At 40.1% G+C, this 20,388-nt stretch overlaps 1 protein-coding gene across 1 annotated transcript in view; it reads left to right on the forward strand.

Moving 5' to 3' along the window:
* stac (SH3 and cysteine rich domain) overlaps positions 1 to 5,213 on the forward strand; it is a 121,080-nt gene extending 115,867 nt beyond the window's left edge. The window contains exon 11 of the mRNA XM_060823987.1: positions 5,115 to 5,213. Within this exon, the coding sequence (XP_060679970.1) occupies positions 5,115 to 5,213 (99 nt within the window). The remainder of the gene's footprint in view (positions 1 to 5,114) is intronic.
* The last annotated feature ends 15,175 nt before the right edge of the window (positions 5,214 to 20,388 follow it).

The following is a 20,388-nucleotide window of genomic DNA, read 5'->3' on the forward strand; positions in this document are numbered from 1 at the left end:
TTTTGTAAATGGTGAGAGGATATTGTGGAACTTTGAAAGACCCTAATTGACCAGGTAATGATTCCTGAAAGGACGTGATACAACTAAATAGTATTTTACAGCAATTGAAAGTGGTTATTTGGTCACCATTAAGCTCACATTTTATTCCAGAATTTTATTAGTCAGGGTTCAATTGAGGTACTCTTGAGGACATTGAATGATTACTTTAAAAGAAAAACAGATTACTGGGAAAAGCAGGAGATTAGCAATCCATAGAAAATGCTCAGAGAACCAGGGCAGTCATGATGGGTCATATTCTTCTGCACTGTAACAATTCAGTAATTCCATGATAGGAAAAGAAGTTCAACAGCTGGGAGAACACAGGCATTTCTGTTGGTGCAGGTGTGATCCCAGGGTGGTGTGTTATCTCCCTACTACCAGATCTGAAAATCACTGACTGGTTGCAGAATATTCTGAAGGGAAGACTGAACATTGTACAGATGCTAACGGTACAGGTAGAAAGAGGGATGAGGCTCTACAGACAGATTTTAGGGAGCTGGAAATAAATTAATAGGTATGACCTCAACAACAATAATCTCCAAATTAGTCTCATTGCATGTGTTAGTCAGTACAGATATAGGGATACTTATTACAGAATCATAGAATCAAGCAGCATGGAAACAGACTCTTCCATGCCAACCATTCTAATCCAGTCCCGTTTGCCAGCATTTGGCCCATATCCCTCTAAACACTTCCAATTCATGTACCTGTCCAAACGTCATTTAAATGTTGTAACTGTACTCACCTTTACCACAGACTCTGGCAGCTTGTTTTACACACACACCAACCTCTGTATGAAAAGTTTGCCCCTCTAGTCTCTTTTAAATCTTGCCTCTCTCACCTTAAACATATGCCCTCAAATTTGAGTTTTGGACTCCCTTACCTGAGGAAAAGACCTTGGCTATTCAACATACCCATGACCCTCATGATTTTATAAATGTCTATAAGGTTACACCTTCAGTCTCTGACATTCCAGGAAGACTAGCCCCAGTCTATTCAGTCTCTCCCTATACATTACTGGTGCAGAAGTCTGTGGATGGTGGGAGGGAAGACTTTCAATTCCTAGGTAAAGGGATTAGTTCTGAGAAAGGTGGTATTTGTAATACCTGGAATAAGGCTGACTAGGTAGAATGAATGATGCTGGAGGGCTGTTGCCCTAAACGTCGATTTCTCTGCACTTTGGATGCTACCTGAACTGCTGTGCTCTTCCAGCACCACTGATCCAGAATCTGGTTTCCAGCATCTGCAGTCATTGTTTTTACCTAGGTAGAATGAATATCAATTGGATAGCATTTTAAAGGTAGTGATTATAATTTGGTTACTGTGGTTTTGCAAAAGGACAACGGTAGACCAGGAGCAAAAGTTCTTGCTTTAGGAACAACCAGTTTTATAAAGACAGTGAGATTTAGCAAAGGTGAACAGGAAACAACTCATAATGATCATTAGAACTAGAGAGTAGAAGCATTCAAGTAGACAATAATCAGGATTCAGAATGAATACATTCTCACAAAGAAGAGCAGCCCAGCTGCCAAGTGGAGAGAGAGGAGAGTTCTATCCGATACCATGTGTTTAATGCAGCAGAAAGTCTAAGGGAGTATAGAAAGCACAAGTTAAAGCAAAAAGGACACTAAGAAAGCAAAGAGAAGGCATAAAAATATTGGCAAATAAAATTGTGAGTTAATTTATAAATACATAAAGCACATGAAGGGAAGAGTAGAAAAGGGTAACTTGTGTTTGGACAAATGAGTTGAACACCCAGGGTGAGGTGAGAGTCACTGATCTTAACACCAAAGTAGCCTTTGATGAAGTATAGCATCAAGGAGTCCTAGCAAATGTCATTGGGAATCAGGGGGAGAACTTTCCGCTGGTCGAATTCATACCTACCAGAAAGGAGGTTGGTTGTGGTTGTTGGAACTTAATCATCTCAATTCCAAAACATCGCTGTACTGGAGCTCCATACCAGACCCAACCACCCTTGGCTGCTTCACTAATGACTTCCCACCATTAATATATCAGAAGTGGGTATGTTCATTGTGTAAACATCAATGTTCAGCACCATTCATGACTCCTTAAATACGGAAACAGTCCATGTCCACTTGCAAGTCCTGGAAAACATCCAGGCTTGGGCTAATGAATGGCAAGTAATATTCATACAGGTAAAGTGCTAGGTATTAGGTGTCTCGAACAAGAGAGAATCTAATTATTATTCTTTGGCTTTCAATGAATTGCCATCATTAGATGCCACATTATCAACATTCTGGGGGTTACCATCGACCAGAACCTTAACTTGGCCAATGATATAAATACAAGAGCAGATCAGAGGCAAGGGCTTTGCAGCAAGTGAATCCCTTCTTGTCTTCCCAAAGCCTATACACCAGCAACAAGGCACAAGTCAAGAGTGTGATGGAATAATGCCCCACTTGCCTGGATGGTGCAGATCCACCAAAGTCACCCAGGACAAAACAGCTCACTTGATTGGCACTGCAGTAGCTCACCAAGGTTCCTTTGACAGCACCTTCCAAAATCACAAATTCAAACATCAAGAAGGACAAGCATGGGAACCCCCCACCTCCTACAAATGACTTGATTGCATATTTTGAGGGGCTACGAAGGAAAGTTGATGAAGGTAGCACATTTGATGTCATCAACATAATTTTCATAAGGTCCCAAGTCACAAACTAGTCAGAAAAGTAGACAATGGATGGATCTAAGGGAATGTAGCAAGTTGTATCCGAATTAACTTATCGAAAAGAACCAAAGTGTCAACACATGTTTTTGTGAGAGGAAAGCTGTTTCCAGTGGTTTTAGAAGACTCAACAAGAGATCCCTGGTTTATTGTAAATATTGATGATTTAAACCTAAATGCAGAGAGCATCATTAAGAGTTTACAGATGATAGAAAAATTGTCTTTGATAATGAAGAGGAAAGCTGTAAATTGCAGAAAGGGATAAGTGGACTGGTCAGGTGAGTGGAAACTAGCAAATAGAATTCTGTCTGGAGAAGTGTGAACCAATGCATTTGGAGAGGATAAATAAGGTACAGAAATACAGTAGTCCACTATACCTGCGGGGGATATGTTCCAGGACCTACCGCAGATGCCCGAAACAATGGATAGAAGCGAACCCATTCATTTAAATGGGAAATTTATCTCCCCGTCAGCCCCCTGGTCCCTGGTTCTGGAATGTTCCATGTCATATGTTTGGGCCGTGGTAAACCGCAGGTGACTGAAATCGCTGTTGTAGGACCCACGGATACAGCAGTCATCCTCTATGCAATAAATAATAGGTAACTGAGTGCTGTAGAGGGAGAAAGGGACTTTGGAGTCATGTCCATGGATGCCTGAAAGTAGCAGAGCAAGTAATAAGCTGATTAAGGAGTCATACAGAATATATACCTTTATTAGATGGGGCATAAATAGTAAGAGCAGGGAGGTTATGCTCTGTTTAGCTTGAGGACTGTGTATATTTCTGGTTATTGTATTACAAGAAAGTTATGGCCCACTAAAAAGAAATCAGAGGAGATTTACACAGATGTTACTAGAACTGAGTTAATCTTAAATGTAAGGGAATATTGCACAGGCTGGGGATATTTTCTTTAGACCAGAGGAGGCTGAGGGATTTTTACCTGAGACTTAGATTTAAAATCATTGGTTGAGGATTAGAGGGGAGCCAAGGATTAATTTTTTCTCATTCAGATGGTGGTGGGGTCTGAGCGTCACTGCTTAAAAGAGTAGCAGAGCCAGAACCTCTCGATGCATTTAAAAGAACTTAGATATGCAGTTGAAGTGTTGTATATCAGAAGACAGAGTTAGAAAGTGGTATTCGACTTGACAACTCTTTTCTGGCCAACACAAGCATAATGAACCAAATGATGCCTTCTGTTCAAATAGTTCCATGATTTTATGTAATTAAGTACCTTAAGCCTTGGAGGTCTATCATGGGGCCTTTAGTAGCACGATAAGTGGCAAATGTCTAGCACAGAAATGGATATCTAATGTCACCTGCCATTTGGGTCCTCACATGTCCACTTTCCATCTCTGAAACTGAAAACTAATTGTAGCTGAATCCTTTGCTAGAGTGTATAGATTTATAATCCACAACTCCTTTCAAAGGAAAAACACAGCTATGGACATTCAACTCCTGTGATGTGTCTTTAGAAATTTCACTGCATTTAAGGCACAATATAAATACAAATTGCTGCTTTCTGCTCAATCCACAATTCACAGCCATTTATGCTTGGTCATGAGGTCATTTACTATTGTTGAACCCTTTACTTTTGTACCTTTTAAAAATGTGAACCTTATATTTGCACTATGCCACCTTTGAACCATAAAATGCCATACTGCTGTTATTGCAAATATTCAAGTTTGACATAGATGATAACTTAGAAGTAATTTCCAAACCTATCCTCTCAGTGTAGAGCCTCATCCATCACAGCATCATTTTGAGAAAGTTGGAGTGAACTGCAATGGCATCATCCAGAAAGTATTTAGAGTGATTTCCTAGTCTGCCCCCAATAGACAATGTTACATATATTTGAAAATCAACTGTCTTAAGCCAAAGAACAGGTATAGTTTACAAATAAAACAATAGCGATTTAAACCTCTTAACTGCTCCTGTGCTAATGCAAATTGGTGTAATGTGGTAATATTGGACAAGTCAGATCCCAGAATGAAATCTGGCTTATTAGATTGTAAGTTTTAGTTTCTCTTTGTTGATCTTGGTTGCCAGACAATGAACACATTCACAGAAGGTTGCCAATGCACTTTTTCTGTTACCTGCAGAAGAGAGTCAAATGGAAACAAATTGTATAAATTCACTCCTCCAGGTTGCTGTACAGACTGTGTGGTTTAAAATCAACCAAGTTTTTCAGATCAGATGATTAGCCTTTGGTATTGTAACATGTCCAAACTGGAGTAAAGAGAAGCAAATTTGATTTGCATTAAACCATCTATCACATGTGCATTTATATTTTCACAACTAATGTAAGTTAGTATTTGGAGTATTGTTGATGGTTTTAATGTTGTCACATGAATCTTTTGCAACTTGCTGTTTTACACTTCCTCCTATTTGCAGATCTGTGTGGACAAGGGTGAAGAAACCAATGGATTCATTAAAGTGTGCAGTGGAAAAAAGAAGGGTTTTGTGCCACTTGACATCCTTGTCAATATCTGATGTGACATTGGATCTATGTAGTGAAGGCGATGTTACTTCCTGTGGTACTTGCCATCCTTGTTTCACATTATCAGCAAAGATGAATTATCTTGTGGTCCGTTGTGGACAGTCAGACTGCTAAAAAGAGAATGTTGAGTCAATGGAGGAGTTCAGAATTGCTTCATGAAACCCAAATGTGCTGAAAATCTGAGCATTCCTTTTCCAGACTGGAGAGAATATCTGCAGTTGTATGAAGGTTTGGTAATAGCCTATCTCTATAAAACTTGACAATGGCAAGGACAGCTTAAATGTCTATATTGTCCATTTACACGTTATTGGCATCCAAATAGAAAGTAGATAATCCAATACGGGGATTTTTAAAAAAAATTGTGTGTGTGCTCAATAAGTATGTGTTGTACTATGTTTTTTCCAAAGGACAGCTGTTCCTGCATCACATTTTCTGGTTATGTTATCTTGTGACCAACATAGAGTTTTGTGTCTAAGGTGAGATATAGTTTAACCCCAAAATTATTTGCCTTATTGGTGTTTGAACAGCTCACAGAATTACACATTTACCTGGAAGTCCAGGATCATAATTATGGTCAATCTTAATTGACCAAAAGAAATCTGCCTCTCATCTAAATGGGAATTATACTTTCCTTCATGCTATATATATTAATGTTATATAATGCTATATATATTAACGTTATAATATTGGAGTAAAAAATTTCCATTTGTAGCAACTTGCAGTTTTTGAAGATGGTCTGATCTACATTGATGCCAGTATAACTAGTGAAAGAAACTGGTCATCACTTACATAACAATTAAGGCACCACAAAACAGAAAAGTTTCTTTGTTTTGTTATTAAAATTGATCTGGATGTTTTCGTTTGGTTGGTCAAATGTTCAGAGAATCCCTACTGTGTGGAAACAAGCCATTCAGTCCATCGTGTTCACACTGACTTATCCAAAGAGCATCCCATCATGACCCCACAACCTGCACACTACAGGCAATTTAGTATGGCCATTACACCTAACCTGCACATCTTTGGACTGTGGGAGGAAACCAGCGCACCCAGAGGAATCTCACACAGACACGGAGACAATGTGCAAACTCCACACAGACAGTCAGCTGAGGGTGGAGTCAAACCCAGATCCCTGGCACTGTGAGGTAACAGTGCTAACTACTGAGCCACTATGCCATGATATATATTATAGGCATAAATTAGCAAAATGCTTTACATTTTTAGTTACTTGTAAAATTATTTCTGGGTTGATATAAATAAAGATGCTGATTACCTACAGACCAAAATCTACATACCAAAAATAATTTGCCTCCAGATGATGAGTATTTGGTTTCAGCCACATTGCAAAATGGAGTGTGTGGAAGTCAAACACATTCTCATAAGAGATCTAAGAAAATTGGTGCAAATCCCTAGATTGTTCCCAGCTTCCTCCCAGCTGTCAGTGACAATGATGAAGGTAAAGGGATAGGTTGCTCAACTGCTCTCTTGACTTAAATAAAGTCCATTCAAAGAGCAGCCGAGAAATGAAAAAATAGAAAAAAGATTTTCAAAAGTATTTGAAAAGTAACAGCCTCTTTTTAACTGAAACTACTACAACCCTATTTGAAATCTCATCTGTGTGCTTCTAGGAGGCATTATTAAATAGTTAAATATTTGGCAGATGCTGGACCTGGAATAATGCTTTTTTTTATATTAGGGGTCGAACTAGTCATGTGTTTTCGACAATCAAGTCCACTTAAGAATTGTGAGCAATTTTGTTGGGTGTGAAACCAGCCTTTAAACTTCACTAATGGCCAATTGAAAAGTCATATTTCTGGAGTTACGATTTCTATGGATAAAAAAAAAATGTGGTAAAGATATTAAAAGGTTTAATATTTTAAAAAAACTAAAATAAATTTACTAATTTCATTAAAATGTTAGAAATTAAGAGAATGAAAATAAAAGAGAGAACAGGTTGTGTAGAATTCAAGTGTTTATATTTTTAATTGTAGATGTGTTTTCTCTGATTATTTTTGTAGGATGAATGTAATAAGATAACTCCTGACTGTTTGGTAGCTTGAACTGTAGAAGTAACTGTATGCTTCACCATTCTCAATGTATGGTCTGAAAATCAATGGAACTGGCCAGCCTATGAGGGAGTCATTTCTCTAGAACTGTTTGGATGTTTCAGGATTAATAAAAATAAACTTATTGGAAATCAAATAATGTATTAATCAATAAAAGATAAATACTTACTTTTAAACAGTCATATGACAATTATGCTTTTTGATTACTCTGTGCTAGACCAAACAAAGAGTTTCTCTTTTTTTGTCATACAGTCATAGAGATGTACAGCATGGAAACAGACCCTTCGGTCCAACCCGTCCATGCCGACCAGATATCCCAACCCAATCTAGTCCCACCAGCCAGCACCCGGCCCATATCCCTCCAAACCCTTCCTATTCATGTACCCATCCATGTATTTTTGGGAAGCAAAATGCTACTTTAAAAAGAAGTTTAAAAAAAGGTAAAGTTACACAAGTGTTTTCAGATAATGCAGCATGTTTTGATATTGCGTATTAAAATGCCAGCAGATTTATAATAGTTAACTTTCAAATTAAAGTGTGTGAACTCAAATCCAATAAATGATGGCAAATTTACCATCCAAGTCCTGTAGCAATGAGAGGGTCCAACAGATCATGCTTAGGGAAATTTTGTGAAATAAAAAAGGAGAGAAACAAACCATTCCCTGCATATCCTGAAAAGAAAACATGTTTACATGTTGAATAAGTATTACATGTTGAATAAGTATTCATAACTGACCTTTCTTTGAAGCATTTCCCTATCCACATTGTCAGTTTCATTAACATTGTTGCTGACATACAAAGTTGCCCATGTATTGTGTGTATATTGGTTAGAATGCTGGTCATAATCTAATATGTGACATATTCTTTCAATATGTCTCAAAGATATGATAAGGCACAATGTGGACTCAATTAATTGAGGTGGACTGCTGTTGCTGTACTGGAGGAATCCAGCTAGCTGGCCATGATCTTGCACCAACTGGTCATTTAGCAAAATTGAGGCACAGGGCCTATCCAGTCTTGGCACCGGAATGTGCTACATGACACCAACCTCAGCATCACTGGATGTAAAGGCAGATATTGACACCATTTTTTAAGAACCTGCCAACCCTACATTCAGTTCTGCTTCCACATTCCAAATAGCAGAGAGCATTCTTCCAGAATGGAAAGCCTCCGATCTGAAGGCTGACCCTGGTGTAATCAAGAAACCTAGAAGCTGGCCATTGTTCAATACATTGGAAGGCTTGCAGAAACAAAGGCAATCAAGAAAACTTCAGGTTCTCTCCCAACTTTAGACAAAAGGTTGGGTCTAGGACATTACTCTGATTAATCTTTCGGGGGCTCACATGCTGTGGCAGTAGTGTCTCTACCTTTGAGAGGAGATTTTCCTGCTCTTTGGATGCTGCCTGAACTGCTGTGCTTTTCCAGCGTCACTCTAATCTAGAATCTGATTTCCAGCATCTGCAGTCCTTGTTTTTACCCTGTACCCAGCTTTGAGCCAGGATTCCTGGGCTCAAGTCTCAGTTGCTCCAGAGGCATGTAATAACATATCTAAATGGGTTGATTAGAAATGTGGAACTCCTGCAATGTTGTCTTGGGGTTAGAATGACTGAGTTGCAGCAAATATAACCATGTTCTTTCATGTTGGGTATAACTCCAACCAGCAAGGGTTCCTCCCCCGCCCTGATTCTCAATGACTCCAGTTTTGCTAGGGCTCCTTAATGTGGGTAAATGCTGCTGTGATTTAAAGTGCAGTCACTTTCACCTCACCTCTAGAGTTTGTCTCTTTTGTCCATGGCTTTGCAGCTTATTTAAGATTCTTTCATCCTGTTCCCTTTCGGCAGCACAGAGGAACTTCAATTACCCAGCATTTAATTAACCGAATTTCAGATTATCCAAATAAGATTGCAAGGTCTGGTGCTTGGCTAACTATGTTATCCGGCATTTGATTATCCGGCATTCGATTAACCGAACAAAATACTCCCCACCCATGTCCTCCGGATAATCGAGGTTCCTCTGTAATTGGCTGCTCACAGTAAGAGTAAGAGAGTCCTTGATCTGCAACACAATTATTGGGTGATCCTTCAACCTTCACAATATGTTAGCACTCGAACCCAAACTGTATACATGCGGATTTCAGTCCACCGTGACATGTAAACATTTCAGCTGACTAGGATAGCTTCTTCCATCACCATACACAGACCAAGATTAAACTTGCTTTTAACCTTCATTCTTCTTTGTTCTTAAAAGGAGAGGAAACAAAACATGCCTCTCACCAAAATGCTATTTTTTCTCCCAATCATTTTAAAGCCTGAAATAGGTCAGAGGAGATCAGAAGATTATGATTCAGTTCGTAAATGCATTTTCTCCCTTTCAGGTCCATCCTTGTGAAGCTTCCTTGACAACTCATCAGTTGTGACTCATCTAGGATCCCTCTCTCTCCCTCTCACCAGACAGCCACTGAACTTACACCGTAGTCATTGTGGCTGCAGCTCCTTTGAAAAAAACCCATGCTGGAAATAAAAGAGTAATAAAGTTTTAGGAGATTCGAGGTTATGATTTATGGAAATGACGATTTCAAAGTCCATCATCAAGAATGGCTCAGTAGCACCACTATCAACTAATCTATGACTTTGGGGGCCATAGTATCTGTTAAAACTTTTAATTGGAGAACTGTAGATGTTTGAGGTGTGTCTACTATGCTCTTGGTCATGGATCAGCTCTACTGGGTCATCCCTAACGTATTCTCCATTGTCATGAATGGCAAGAACCTTACCCTCCCATGCTCTCTCCTTCCCTTGTACTCTGGGACCTTGAACCCTTTTCTCCTCTGTGAACCTTGCTGAGTGGCCACGAGGGCAATCGATTCTCATTGTTACTGACAGCCACACCAGCAGACTACTCTTCTACCTTAAGAAATCTGCTGCTACAGGCAGTAATTGGTTCTGCTCCGATATCCACCACTTCAAGTCAACCGTAAGTCAAGCAACCAGCTCAATATGGCTAACTTCCAGAGATGGCACCAAGGTCTAAGGTTAGAACTGACAACTTTAACCAACCAGGGATCTGACCACCTGAGATTGCTGTGTGCCACTCCAGAAATCCCAAACTCTATATCAAGTGCTGATAACTGTGTACAGTTTAGTACCTGCTCAACAAGTTGAATTCCAATTTGCTGCATTGTAGTCTCAACACTGATATGGTGTTTTCTAGCCACTGGTAAAATACAGGACAGGATTCATGATGTTAGGATTCTGGGCAAGAGATTCCCCTCATGATTTTTCAGGAGCCCTTCTCCACACAGCCACCACTGTCCCCACCCAATGGACAGAACCTTGTTGAGGTGTTGAGGGTCAGGATCCAATGGGCTGAAGTGCTGTCCAGCAAGAGCTGTCAGGCGGTCAGAAGCTAGTGGCTCTTATCTCAGCAGCATCTTGGAGGATGCCAGTGTTACAGTGGGAGGAATGTCCCTAAAGTCCCAAAAACATACTTAGAGACCCAGAGCAACGGGTGACATTTTATGGGGTGAGTGTGGGATAAACAATTTGAGATTCATAGGATGGAGGTGGGGGAGCTGGTCAAAAGCAAGAAATATTCCCTGTTCCCAGTCCCTGAGGGTCTTCGATAAAGGGGATTTTCCCACTCACCCATCCCACCACAAGGTGACCATCTGCCCCGCAAAGGTTGACATCACATGGTTATTGGCCTGTTTTCAGCCGAGTTAACCTCAGCAGCAGCCTCCAGCCCCTGGGTGACATGTAATTGGAGAAAGTGAGGACTGAAGATGCTGGAGATCAGAGCTGAAAATATGTTGCTGGAAAAGCGCAGCAGGTCAGGCAGCATCCAAGGAACAGGAGAATCGATGTTTCATGCCCGAAACGTCGATTCTCCTGCTCCTTGGATGCTGCCTGACCTGCTGCGCTTTTCCAGCAATACATTTTCAGCTCTGACATGTAATTGGCCAACTAACAATTAGCAGTAGTATAGGAAGATCAACCTTGCACTAGAACTTAATTCTGGTGGAGGTGGCAAGGTGGTAGAGTTTAGGTTCACCATCTCCCTTCCTAATTAAGAATCCTTCCTGCCTCCAAGCCCTTAACTTCCAAGAATAAAAGCTCTCCACTATTCTGGATGAATGCTCATTTTTTTCTCTCTAAATAGTGTTGCTTCTTTCAATTCAGTCAATTCATGTTGACAGATTGACCGTGTATGTTTGTATTGATCTCCATTACAATATGTTCTCATTCACAGCATGATATCCATCATGTGTGTTAATTCGAGTCTTAAGGTTCTGCTTTTCAGTCACTAGAAACATTTTTACAATAAACTTGTTTTATTGGTGAACAGTAACATTAATTTGAGAGTATACACAAGATAAATATAGGCAATTTATACATTCAATTCATCATTCATTCAATTAGGCTGTTCAGATATCGAATCAATTCAGCCAACAAATAAACATTGGGAATGTTCTATAGATTTTGAGAAACAAAAATGCAGTTAGGAGTCAAGTTTTCATTCTACCTTTTTATCTGCAGAAGACTTAGAATTACAGAATCCCTACAGTGTGGAAGCAGGCCATTTGGTCCATCAAGTTCACAACAACCCTCAGAAGACCATTCCAACCAGACAAATCCCTCTACCCTCTCCTTGCATTTCCCACAGCCAATCCACCTAGCCTGCTTATCACTGGACACTATGGGCCATTTCGCATGGCCAAACACCTAAGCTGCACATCTTTGGACTGTAGGAGAAAACTGGTGCACCAAGATGTAACGCACACAGACACAGGGAGAATGAGCAAACTCCTCACAGACAGTCACCCAGGGGTGGAATCAAACCCAGGCTTTTGGCACTTTGAGGCTGCAGTGCTAACTACTGAGCACTGTGCCAACACTACTTGTACAAAGCAGACTCTGACAACAACAGCTCTCAAACAGGCAAAGCAGCTAAAATCTCATTGAAGGCAAACAAGAAATAAAAAGCACTGATTTTACTTTACTTTATAATTGTCTTATAGAGACGTACACAGAAAATTGAGGTGGGAATTTTGATATCAAGATCAAACCTTAAAATATATATATTTATTATTTTTTTAAAAACCTGTGCATTTTTTACCATGGTAGAGAAATTTTATAATTCAGTTATAAAGTTGTTTCTTCTAGATCCAAGCAATAATTATAAATTTAATTTGGCATTAAAAGCCCGGATACACTTTATTGAGAAAGATGAACTTCATATAAGTTATTTCTGCAGTGAAATTAACAGTATAAATATGGAATTTTGCCACACATTAATAGATTTCTAAAAATCCATTCATGAGAACCTAAACATGGAAAAACAGGGACATTACTGACAATAGCTTCTGGATTTCCACATTTTCCAGTGTGTGCAGACACCAGAGATCTCTGTCAGTTTTACACTTGTAATAACAGTAAACTTAGAGAGTTATGGCATTATTATAATTAGAAACACTGGGCCAGCAGCAACACAATATTGCTTAGATCCAGGCTAGATGCACCACAAAACCATTAGCTTCTATGAATTGTGATAGACACAATCTTGGTTAATTTCTAGTTTTCCCCAGAGTATTTTTTAAAGTTAAGAGATTTCTTTTCTCCTGACATGAATGGAGTTGCATTGTCATTGTATCTATTAGCAGGATGCCAATGGTTTTATAGTATTGGATTGCAAACGTTAAACAGTGAAAGCACAGGCAGCTTAAACTAATCCTAGCCTCAGGAAGGAGCATGCAGCCAGTTAAGAGAAAGAGAGTATTGCTAGTAGCTCCCAGATCAGCAATGTTGGAGTTGTTTGTATCTATAGTATAAATCTTCTGAAAGATGTTGGGGCCATAAAGTGTTTCATTACTGAGACATTTCAAACCTAGAAACTACAGCTCAAAAGGCCAACTGGCCAACTCCTGCTTCTATTTTCTATATTGTAGTAAGTGAATTATTCAATGCAACTAACATCAATGGGGCAGGGGTATAGACACAGATGTAAATTTTCACTTGATTCATTCATAAACTGAAGGACTTACCTGGCCAGGAGTCAAACTCTGGCCTCTTTAGAAATGTGGGATTGTCTTCCATCAGCGTCCTTCATCATAACACAAGCCATACCCCTTTTTTCACAATACAAACTTTCATGTTCCGATATGTCTTCACTCATGGACACAGTGAAAATACTTTGGTGTACCCAGATGTTGGTGGGAATTTAGAATTCACTACCTGGGAGGATACTTGAGATGGGAAACCTTACAAACTTTAAATAAATATTAGGAGAACACTTTCAAGGCTAAGTAACGGTCAAATGCTGAAATATGGGTCTCGTGCAGATTTAGGGCAGTTTAATCAGTGCAAACTTGATGACCCAAGGGGTCTCTTCACCATATGATTCTATGAGTGTGAGTTAGATCAGTGGGAAGGGGTTGAGGGTCAGGGTTGGTGGTGTTGCTGGAAGGGCGACAAGTTGAGTAGGGTACCAGCTGAGTGGGTTTGCAGGAGGCCAGGTGATGAGACTACAACAGGGAGGTGTGGGGACTGAGCTGTTGGAGCCTTGGGATGAGAGCTTAGAGAGTCAGAAAGCTAGAAAGTCAGAGTTGATCAGAAGGTCAAAACATACAAGATAATGAGAGGCATAGATAGAGTCGATAGCCAGAGACTATTTCCCAGGGCAGAAATGATTAACACGAGGGGTCATAGTTTTAAGCTGGTTGAAGGAACGTATAGAGGGGATGTCAGAGGCTGGTTCTTTACACAGAGAGTTGTGAGAGCATGGAATGCGTTGCCAGCAGCCATTGTGGAGGCAGGGTAATTGGGGACATTTAAGAGACTCCTGGACATGCATATGGTCACAGAAATTTGAGGGTGCATACATGAGGATCAGTGGTTGGCACAACATCGTGGGCTGAAGGGCCTGTTCTGTGCTGTACTGTTCTATGTTCTATGTTCTAAAAGGCAGTTGGAATGTTTGGGGAGTCAGATGATCAGGGCTGGAGTGTCAAAGGGGATCAGAGGAGACAGGAAGGTTGAGGTAGTTGGAGTGCCATGAAGGGTCAAGGAAGTCCAAGGAGGAGTTTGGGACTTGGGGTGGGCAGAGCTCAGTAGGAGCAGGGGTGATATTGGTTACATGGCTACACAGGAGATTTGTCTTAAGATTTCTGGGTCATTGCACAAGACAGTTGGTCTGATCTCAAAAATCCAAGTCGAGCTCCAAGCTAGAGATATTTGCATAGGATTTCCAGTGAGTGAGGAACCTCACTGGGAACTCCATGATAGACTGGTGAGGATAATATAGAGCAAGTTGATTCACCATTGGCAGTAAGCAAGCCCAACTGGGAGATACGTTCTTCAAGATTTGGACAGTTTGGTCATGAATGGTTCTATGGAGCTACTCTTTGTGATGGACATTGAAGTTCCAAGACAAAGTATATTTTAGTCCTTTGCCACCCTCAGGACTACTTCTAGTGTCAGTAGGTGAAAATCAAAGAGTCTCATTTAATCTGAACAATGCTATTTTATCCCTACTTTTATCCATTCAGTCTTAATGTGTCCTAATCTTTGTTGCGAGTCTAGCCCTGTCTATGCTTTCTTATACCACTTCAGAAAATTTTAACGGGTTAGTTAAATGTGATTCAGCTTTTCAGAATCCATGGTGACATTTTTAAAATTATATTTTCCATCATCAATGTGTCACTTGTTCCTTCATCGCATTAGTTGTCTGACATGCAGTACTGCATGAACAAAAAATTTCCATTCCAAAATATAACAATTGTCTTCAGTTTCCACCACAAATTCTGATACCTAGCCATTGCTTCCATTACTCTGCCTGGTAGCTCTCTGAGGGTGAAATATACCATTCCTAATCTTGGTGTTATAATTGACACTGAGCTACACTTTCAACCCCTCATATCCATTTCATTACCAAGAACACCTCCTTTCACCTCCACAAAATTGTTTGAACCATCCCTATTTGAGTTCATCTGCCACTGATACCTTTATTTCAGCCTTTGTTATTTCCAGACTTGACTATTTCAACTCTCTTCTGTTGGTCTCCCAACTGCAGCCTACATAAAGTTGTGCTCACCTAAAATTATAGTTCTTTTCACCATCACCCCCTGCTCACTGGTTTTAAAAGGATCCCAGTCTGATAAAGTCACTGTATTCAAATTCTCATCTCTGTTTCAAATTCCTGCAGGAACACACCTCATTAACCTCCTCCAGCTCCTAATCTTTGTGCTCCTCTAATTCAGGTCACTTATGAATCTCTGTCTTTACTCATTTTATCATTGGTCACCTTGCCTTCAGCTGCATAGATTTGCTAATCAGATCTGAAATTTATTCCCTAAATCTTTGCCTCTCCACTTCTCTCCTCTTATAAAATGATCCATGATACCCACCTCTTTGACTAAACCTTTGGTCATTTGTCCTAATATCCTCTTGGAATCAAATTTTGTTTGTCAATGCATCTGTGAGTGCCATAACACACAAAAGGTGCTATAAGAATGCTGTATTTGTTATAGGTGTTATTCTATCTGTCCTCTCAGTATAGATTCCAAACTCTGTCTGGTTAGTGATGTTGATTAATCTTAGTTTCACGTTGTTGGTCTATCTCAAATTTTGTGTACAGAAACAATATTAGTGATCTGCGAGTCTTCTCCGGAAGAATGTGTTTTGCTATACATGCACTGTTACCTTTCAATCTGGTGTTTTATTTAAATTTTGTTAGTTTGTTATTTATTTGTTCCCTTTCTATCTCAACTGTATTAACATCTTTTAAGCTCATTCTTTAATGACGTGTCTATTTTGTTCTTTCCTTTAAAAGAAACAAAGAAGGAATTCAACCTCTCCCCCCCCCTTTCTTTGTCATTACCTGTGAGTTTACTATCATAACTCGTCTTTTTAGTAATCCTGCTTTTCAGTTTATTACTTAGCCTTTACAGGACCTGTTCCCTAACATCTCCAATATAATCATCTCATGAAGCAGAACAATTACACCTTCTATAACCACAGCTGTTTTATTCTGTAGCTGGACAGACTCTTGTTCCATACTATCTGGGCTGATATTTTGGATTTCCTTCTCCTTCTCTTTATAATTTTGTAACTAACAGGCAGTTTCTGCTGGAAATCTGCCATTCATTGAAGTTGCATCAACCTCCATGAACTGTCGATGAATTGAAAGTTCTGTGGGGGTGGGGGCAGGTACATACTTGGTCTTGTAGCCATTAGTCTATAGACATTAATGCAAGATATCATTCAGCAAATTGATATGCATTACTTTCAATGAGTGGTAGAAGATATTCTGGCCAACTTGATGGATAAATTTGCTTTCGAGGATGATGTCAGTTAAGGGTTACACTATGTTCTTTCCTTCAATTAATTGTTAATTACCTATACATCATGGATGTCAATCAATGATTAATTTGTGAGGTTAATTTTCTTCTGTAGTTTTAGTGAAATCAATAACATTAGTTATTTGAAACTGGTTGAACAGGATCCATCCCTTAAAATGTTACTTTCTCATTTCTTAAGCGCATAGATGGGTAGACTCTCAGCAAATAGATGAAATCAAAATCAAGTTTGTTTGGAATTGGGCTTCTAGATTGTCCATTCCATGAACTAACTCTGGGTGCCAGTTCGCATCTAAATGCTCAGGAATTATTCAATTATTCGTACAAGTCAGAAAAATTAATGACCCTAATCTTCCTGACAGTTGGTGTCCAGGTATACCTCGGACCACACATCAGAAGTTCTTATGCATTGACTCTGCTGGAATTGCCTGCCAAATTTAGACCCCAATGGAACCTGATGAAGGGCTTTTCCCTGAAACATTGATTTTCCTGCTCCTCGGATGCTGCCTGACCTGCTGTGCTTTTCCAGCACCACTCTAATCTTGACTCCCACGCCCCCCAACAACCCCCCCTCCCATCCTGGCACCTTCCCCTGCCACCGCAGGAATTGCAAAACCTGCATCCTCACCTCCTCCCTCACCTCCATCCAAGGCCCTAAAGGAGCCTTCCACATCCATCAAAGTTTTGCCTGCACATCCACCAATATCATTTACTGTATCTGTTGCTCCCAATGCGGTCTTCTCTACATTGGGGAGACTGGACGCCTCCTAGCAGAGCGCTTTAGGGAACATCTCTGGGACACCCACATCAATCAACCACACCGCCCTGTGGACCAACATTTCAACTCCCCCTCCCACTCAGCTGAGGACGTGGAGGTCCTGTGCCTCCCTCACCGCTGCTCCCTCACCACCCGATGCCCGGAGGAAGAACGCCTCATCTTCCGCCTCGGAACACATCAACCCCAGCGCACCAGTGTGGACTTCACATTTCCTTGTTTCCCCTCCCCCCACCTCACCCCAGTTCCAAACTTCCAGCTCAGCACTGTCCCCATGACTTATCCTACCTGCCTATCTTCCTTTCCACCTATCCACTTCACCCTCCTCTCTGACCTATCACCTTCAACCCCACCCCCATCCACCCATTGCACTCTTTGCCACCTTCCCTCACCCTCCTCCCTGACCTATCACCTTCATCCCCAGTCCCATTCACCTATTGTACTCTATGCTACTTTCTCCCCACCTCCACCCTCCTCTCATTTGTCTCTCCATCCTGCAGGCACTCTGCCTGTATTCCTGATGAAGGGCTTTTGCCCGAAACGTCAATTTTTCTGCTCCTTGGATGCTGTCTGAACTGGTGCTTTTCCAGCACCACTCTAATCCAGAATCTGGTTTCCAGCATCTGCAGTCATTGTTTTTACCCTGTGTTAAGAGAAGGTCATTCCTTACAAATTTGATAGAATTCTTTAAGGAAGTGACAAGAAAGATCATATGGTAGTGCAGTTGATGCTGTCCATGTGGATTTAGTAAGCAATTTTACAAGGTCCCACATGGCAAACAGATCAAAAAAAAAGCTCATGGTATAAAGGATAAAGTGTTAAATTGATTCAAGTTTGGCTTAGTAACAGGAAACAAAGATAATGGTCGATGGCTATACTTGCAAATGGAAAGCTATTTTTAGTGATCTTCCATAGTGCTCTGAGCCAGGTCCCTGCAGTTTGTTTTATACAATAATGATTTAGATTTGAATATGGTGGTATTCAATTGGGAAATTTGTCGATGACACAAAAATTGGTCATGTAGTAGAGTGCAGCTGTAAGCTCCAAAATGACATAGATGGTTTGGTGGAGTGGGAGGGGAAATGGCAGATGTAATTCAACTCTGGTAAGCGTGAGGTAATTACATTTAGGGAGGTCAAACAGTAAAAGGGAATACACAATAATGCTAATATACTGAGAGAGGTAGATGAAGTGAGAGATATTAGCTTGCAAGTGCACAGGTCCCTAAAATTACCAGTGCAGGTAGATAAAATTGTAGCAGAGCCATAGGGAATTCTATCCTTCTTTGACAGGAGTATAGAATATAAAAGTAGAGGTTTATTGATGAAACTGTATATGACACTGATGAGGCGACAACTGGAATATTGTGGGCAGCTGTGCTCACCGCATTACGGGAAGGATGTAATTGTTCTGGAGAGTGTGCAGAGAAGATTAACTGAAGTGATGCCAGGGCTGGAGAGTTGTAACCATGAGGAAAGTTTGGAGAAGTTGGGGTTGTTTTCCTTGGAACAGAGAAGGCTGAGGGGCAACAAGGGGCAAAATTGTAAGGGATAGAGGTAGGGTAGACAGGAGAAAACTGCAAGGCTATGGGCTATGTACAGGAAAATGGAAGTAGAAAGGACATTGGGGCTGCATGCACAAAAAGAACCAAATTGCCCCCTTCTGTATTGTATTTTTTCTATGGTTCTCTGGTTTCAATAGAGCCAAGGAACCCAAGCCACAAGCAGTACTAGGGCCCATGATTTCTGTCCCTGCCCCTGGCCTCTAGCCAAACTGTTCCAGTACAGCTATAAAATTACCATCTATCTAATAATGTGAAAAATTGCTCAGAAATGTCCTGTCCCACAAAAGTCAGGATGCATCTAACTTAAAAATGATGCCCTACAATTAACAATTAAATGAATGAACATTAAATTTGTTTTTGGCAATACTAGATGAAAATTAAACATTGGCAACGATATGAGAATAGCTGTTCTTCAAATATTTTTGTAATATTTTACCATCTCCTGAGCTGACAGATGGGAGGCTGATTTGGAACTTAGCAGTCTTTATAGTTAGGGACAAATTTAGTATTCTACTAAGATATCCTACTGAGATTTGAAATCATAATCTTTTGAGGAACTGTGATGAACTAATGCCAAACTGGCACTACTTACAGTTACTGCATGAAGAAATTGAATACAACCTTGAACAACATTCTGCAAAAGTGATGACAACCTGCATCAAACCAACAATTTCCACCTACTTATCAATTGGACAATAATTGTGCATGTTATTTTCAATTCAATTACTCTCCTTGGGAGACTGATTTCTACATATGCAAACATCAGGTAAGATCTTTTGCGTAAATCAATTCAATGTGAAAGCTAAAAGCACTTAACTTGAATGTTCTCTTCCCTCAGTAATGCAGAAAGCAAGGCATGCAACTAACGCAGAAAATGTATCAGAATCTGGATGCCAATTCAAGACTATTGGCTATAGTTCAGGGAATGTTTCTACTGGGAGAGCACTCTAATTTGACGATTAGAGTCTCAATGTTTGAAGAGTCCTAAAAGCAGAAGTTCGTACAGTCTAGAGGTGCAGAAATTTGCTCCTAAAAGAATAAAGGTTTGGTCAAGCAATGCCTGGCCCTGTCGTTAGTATTTGCAGGCTGGAAGCTAAATAAAATGCTTCTGTAACCAGGTATTTGCAGAGTTAGATGCAAACAACAGTTCCAATTTTATAAAATGAAATACGTGCTCATTCTCACCTTGAGAACAGAGTAGTTAACCAATGAGCATGTTGGATCAGACATTTAAAGATCTTAGCTAATTCAGATTGAAATGCTACATGGAGATCAACTGATGTATAACAAGCTTATAAAATTAATCAGTCTCTCAAAGCTGAATGAGGTGAAGAAAAGACTTTCTGGTTCCAATAAATATTATCCTTCTTCTTTGATTCTTGACTCAGAACTTGTAGAAGAATACAAACCTACG

Source organism: Hemiscyllium ocellatum, chromosome 4, assembly GCF_020745735.1.
Source record: "Hemiscyllium ocellatum isolate sHemOce1 chromosome 4, sHemOce1.pat.X.cur, whole genome shotgun sequence".
NCBI lineage: Eukaryota > Metazoa > Chordata > Chondrichthyes > Orectolobiformes > Hemiscylliidae > Hemiscyllium > Hemiscyllium ocellatum.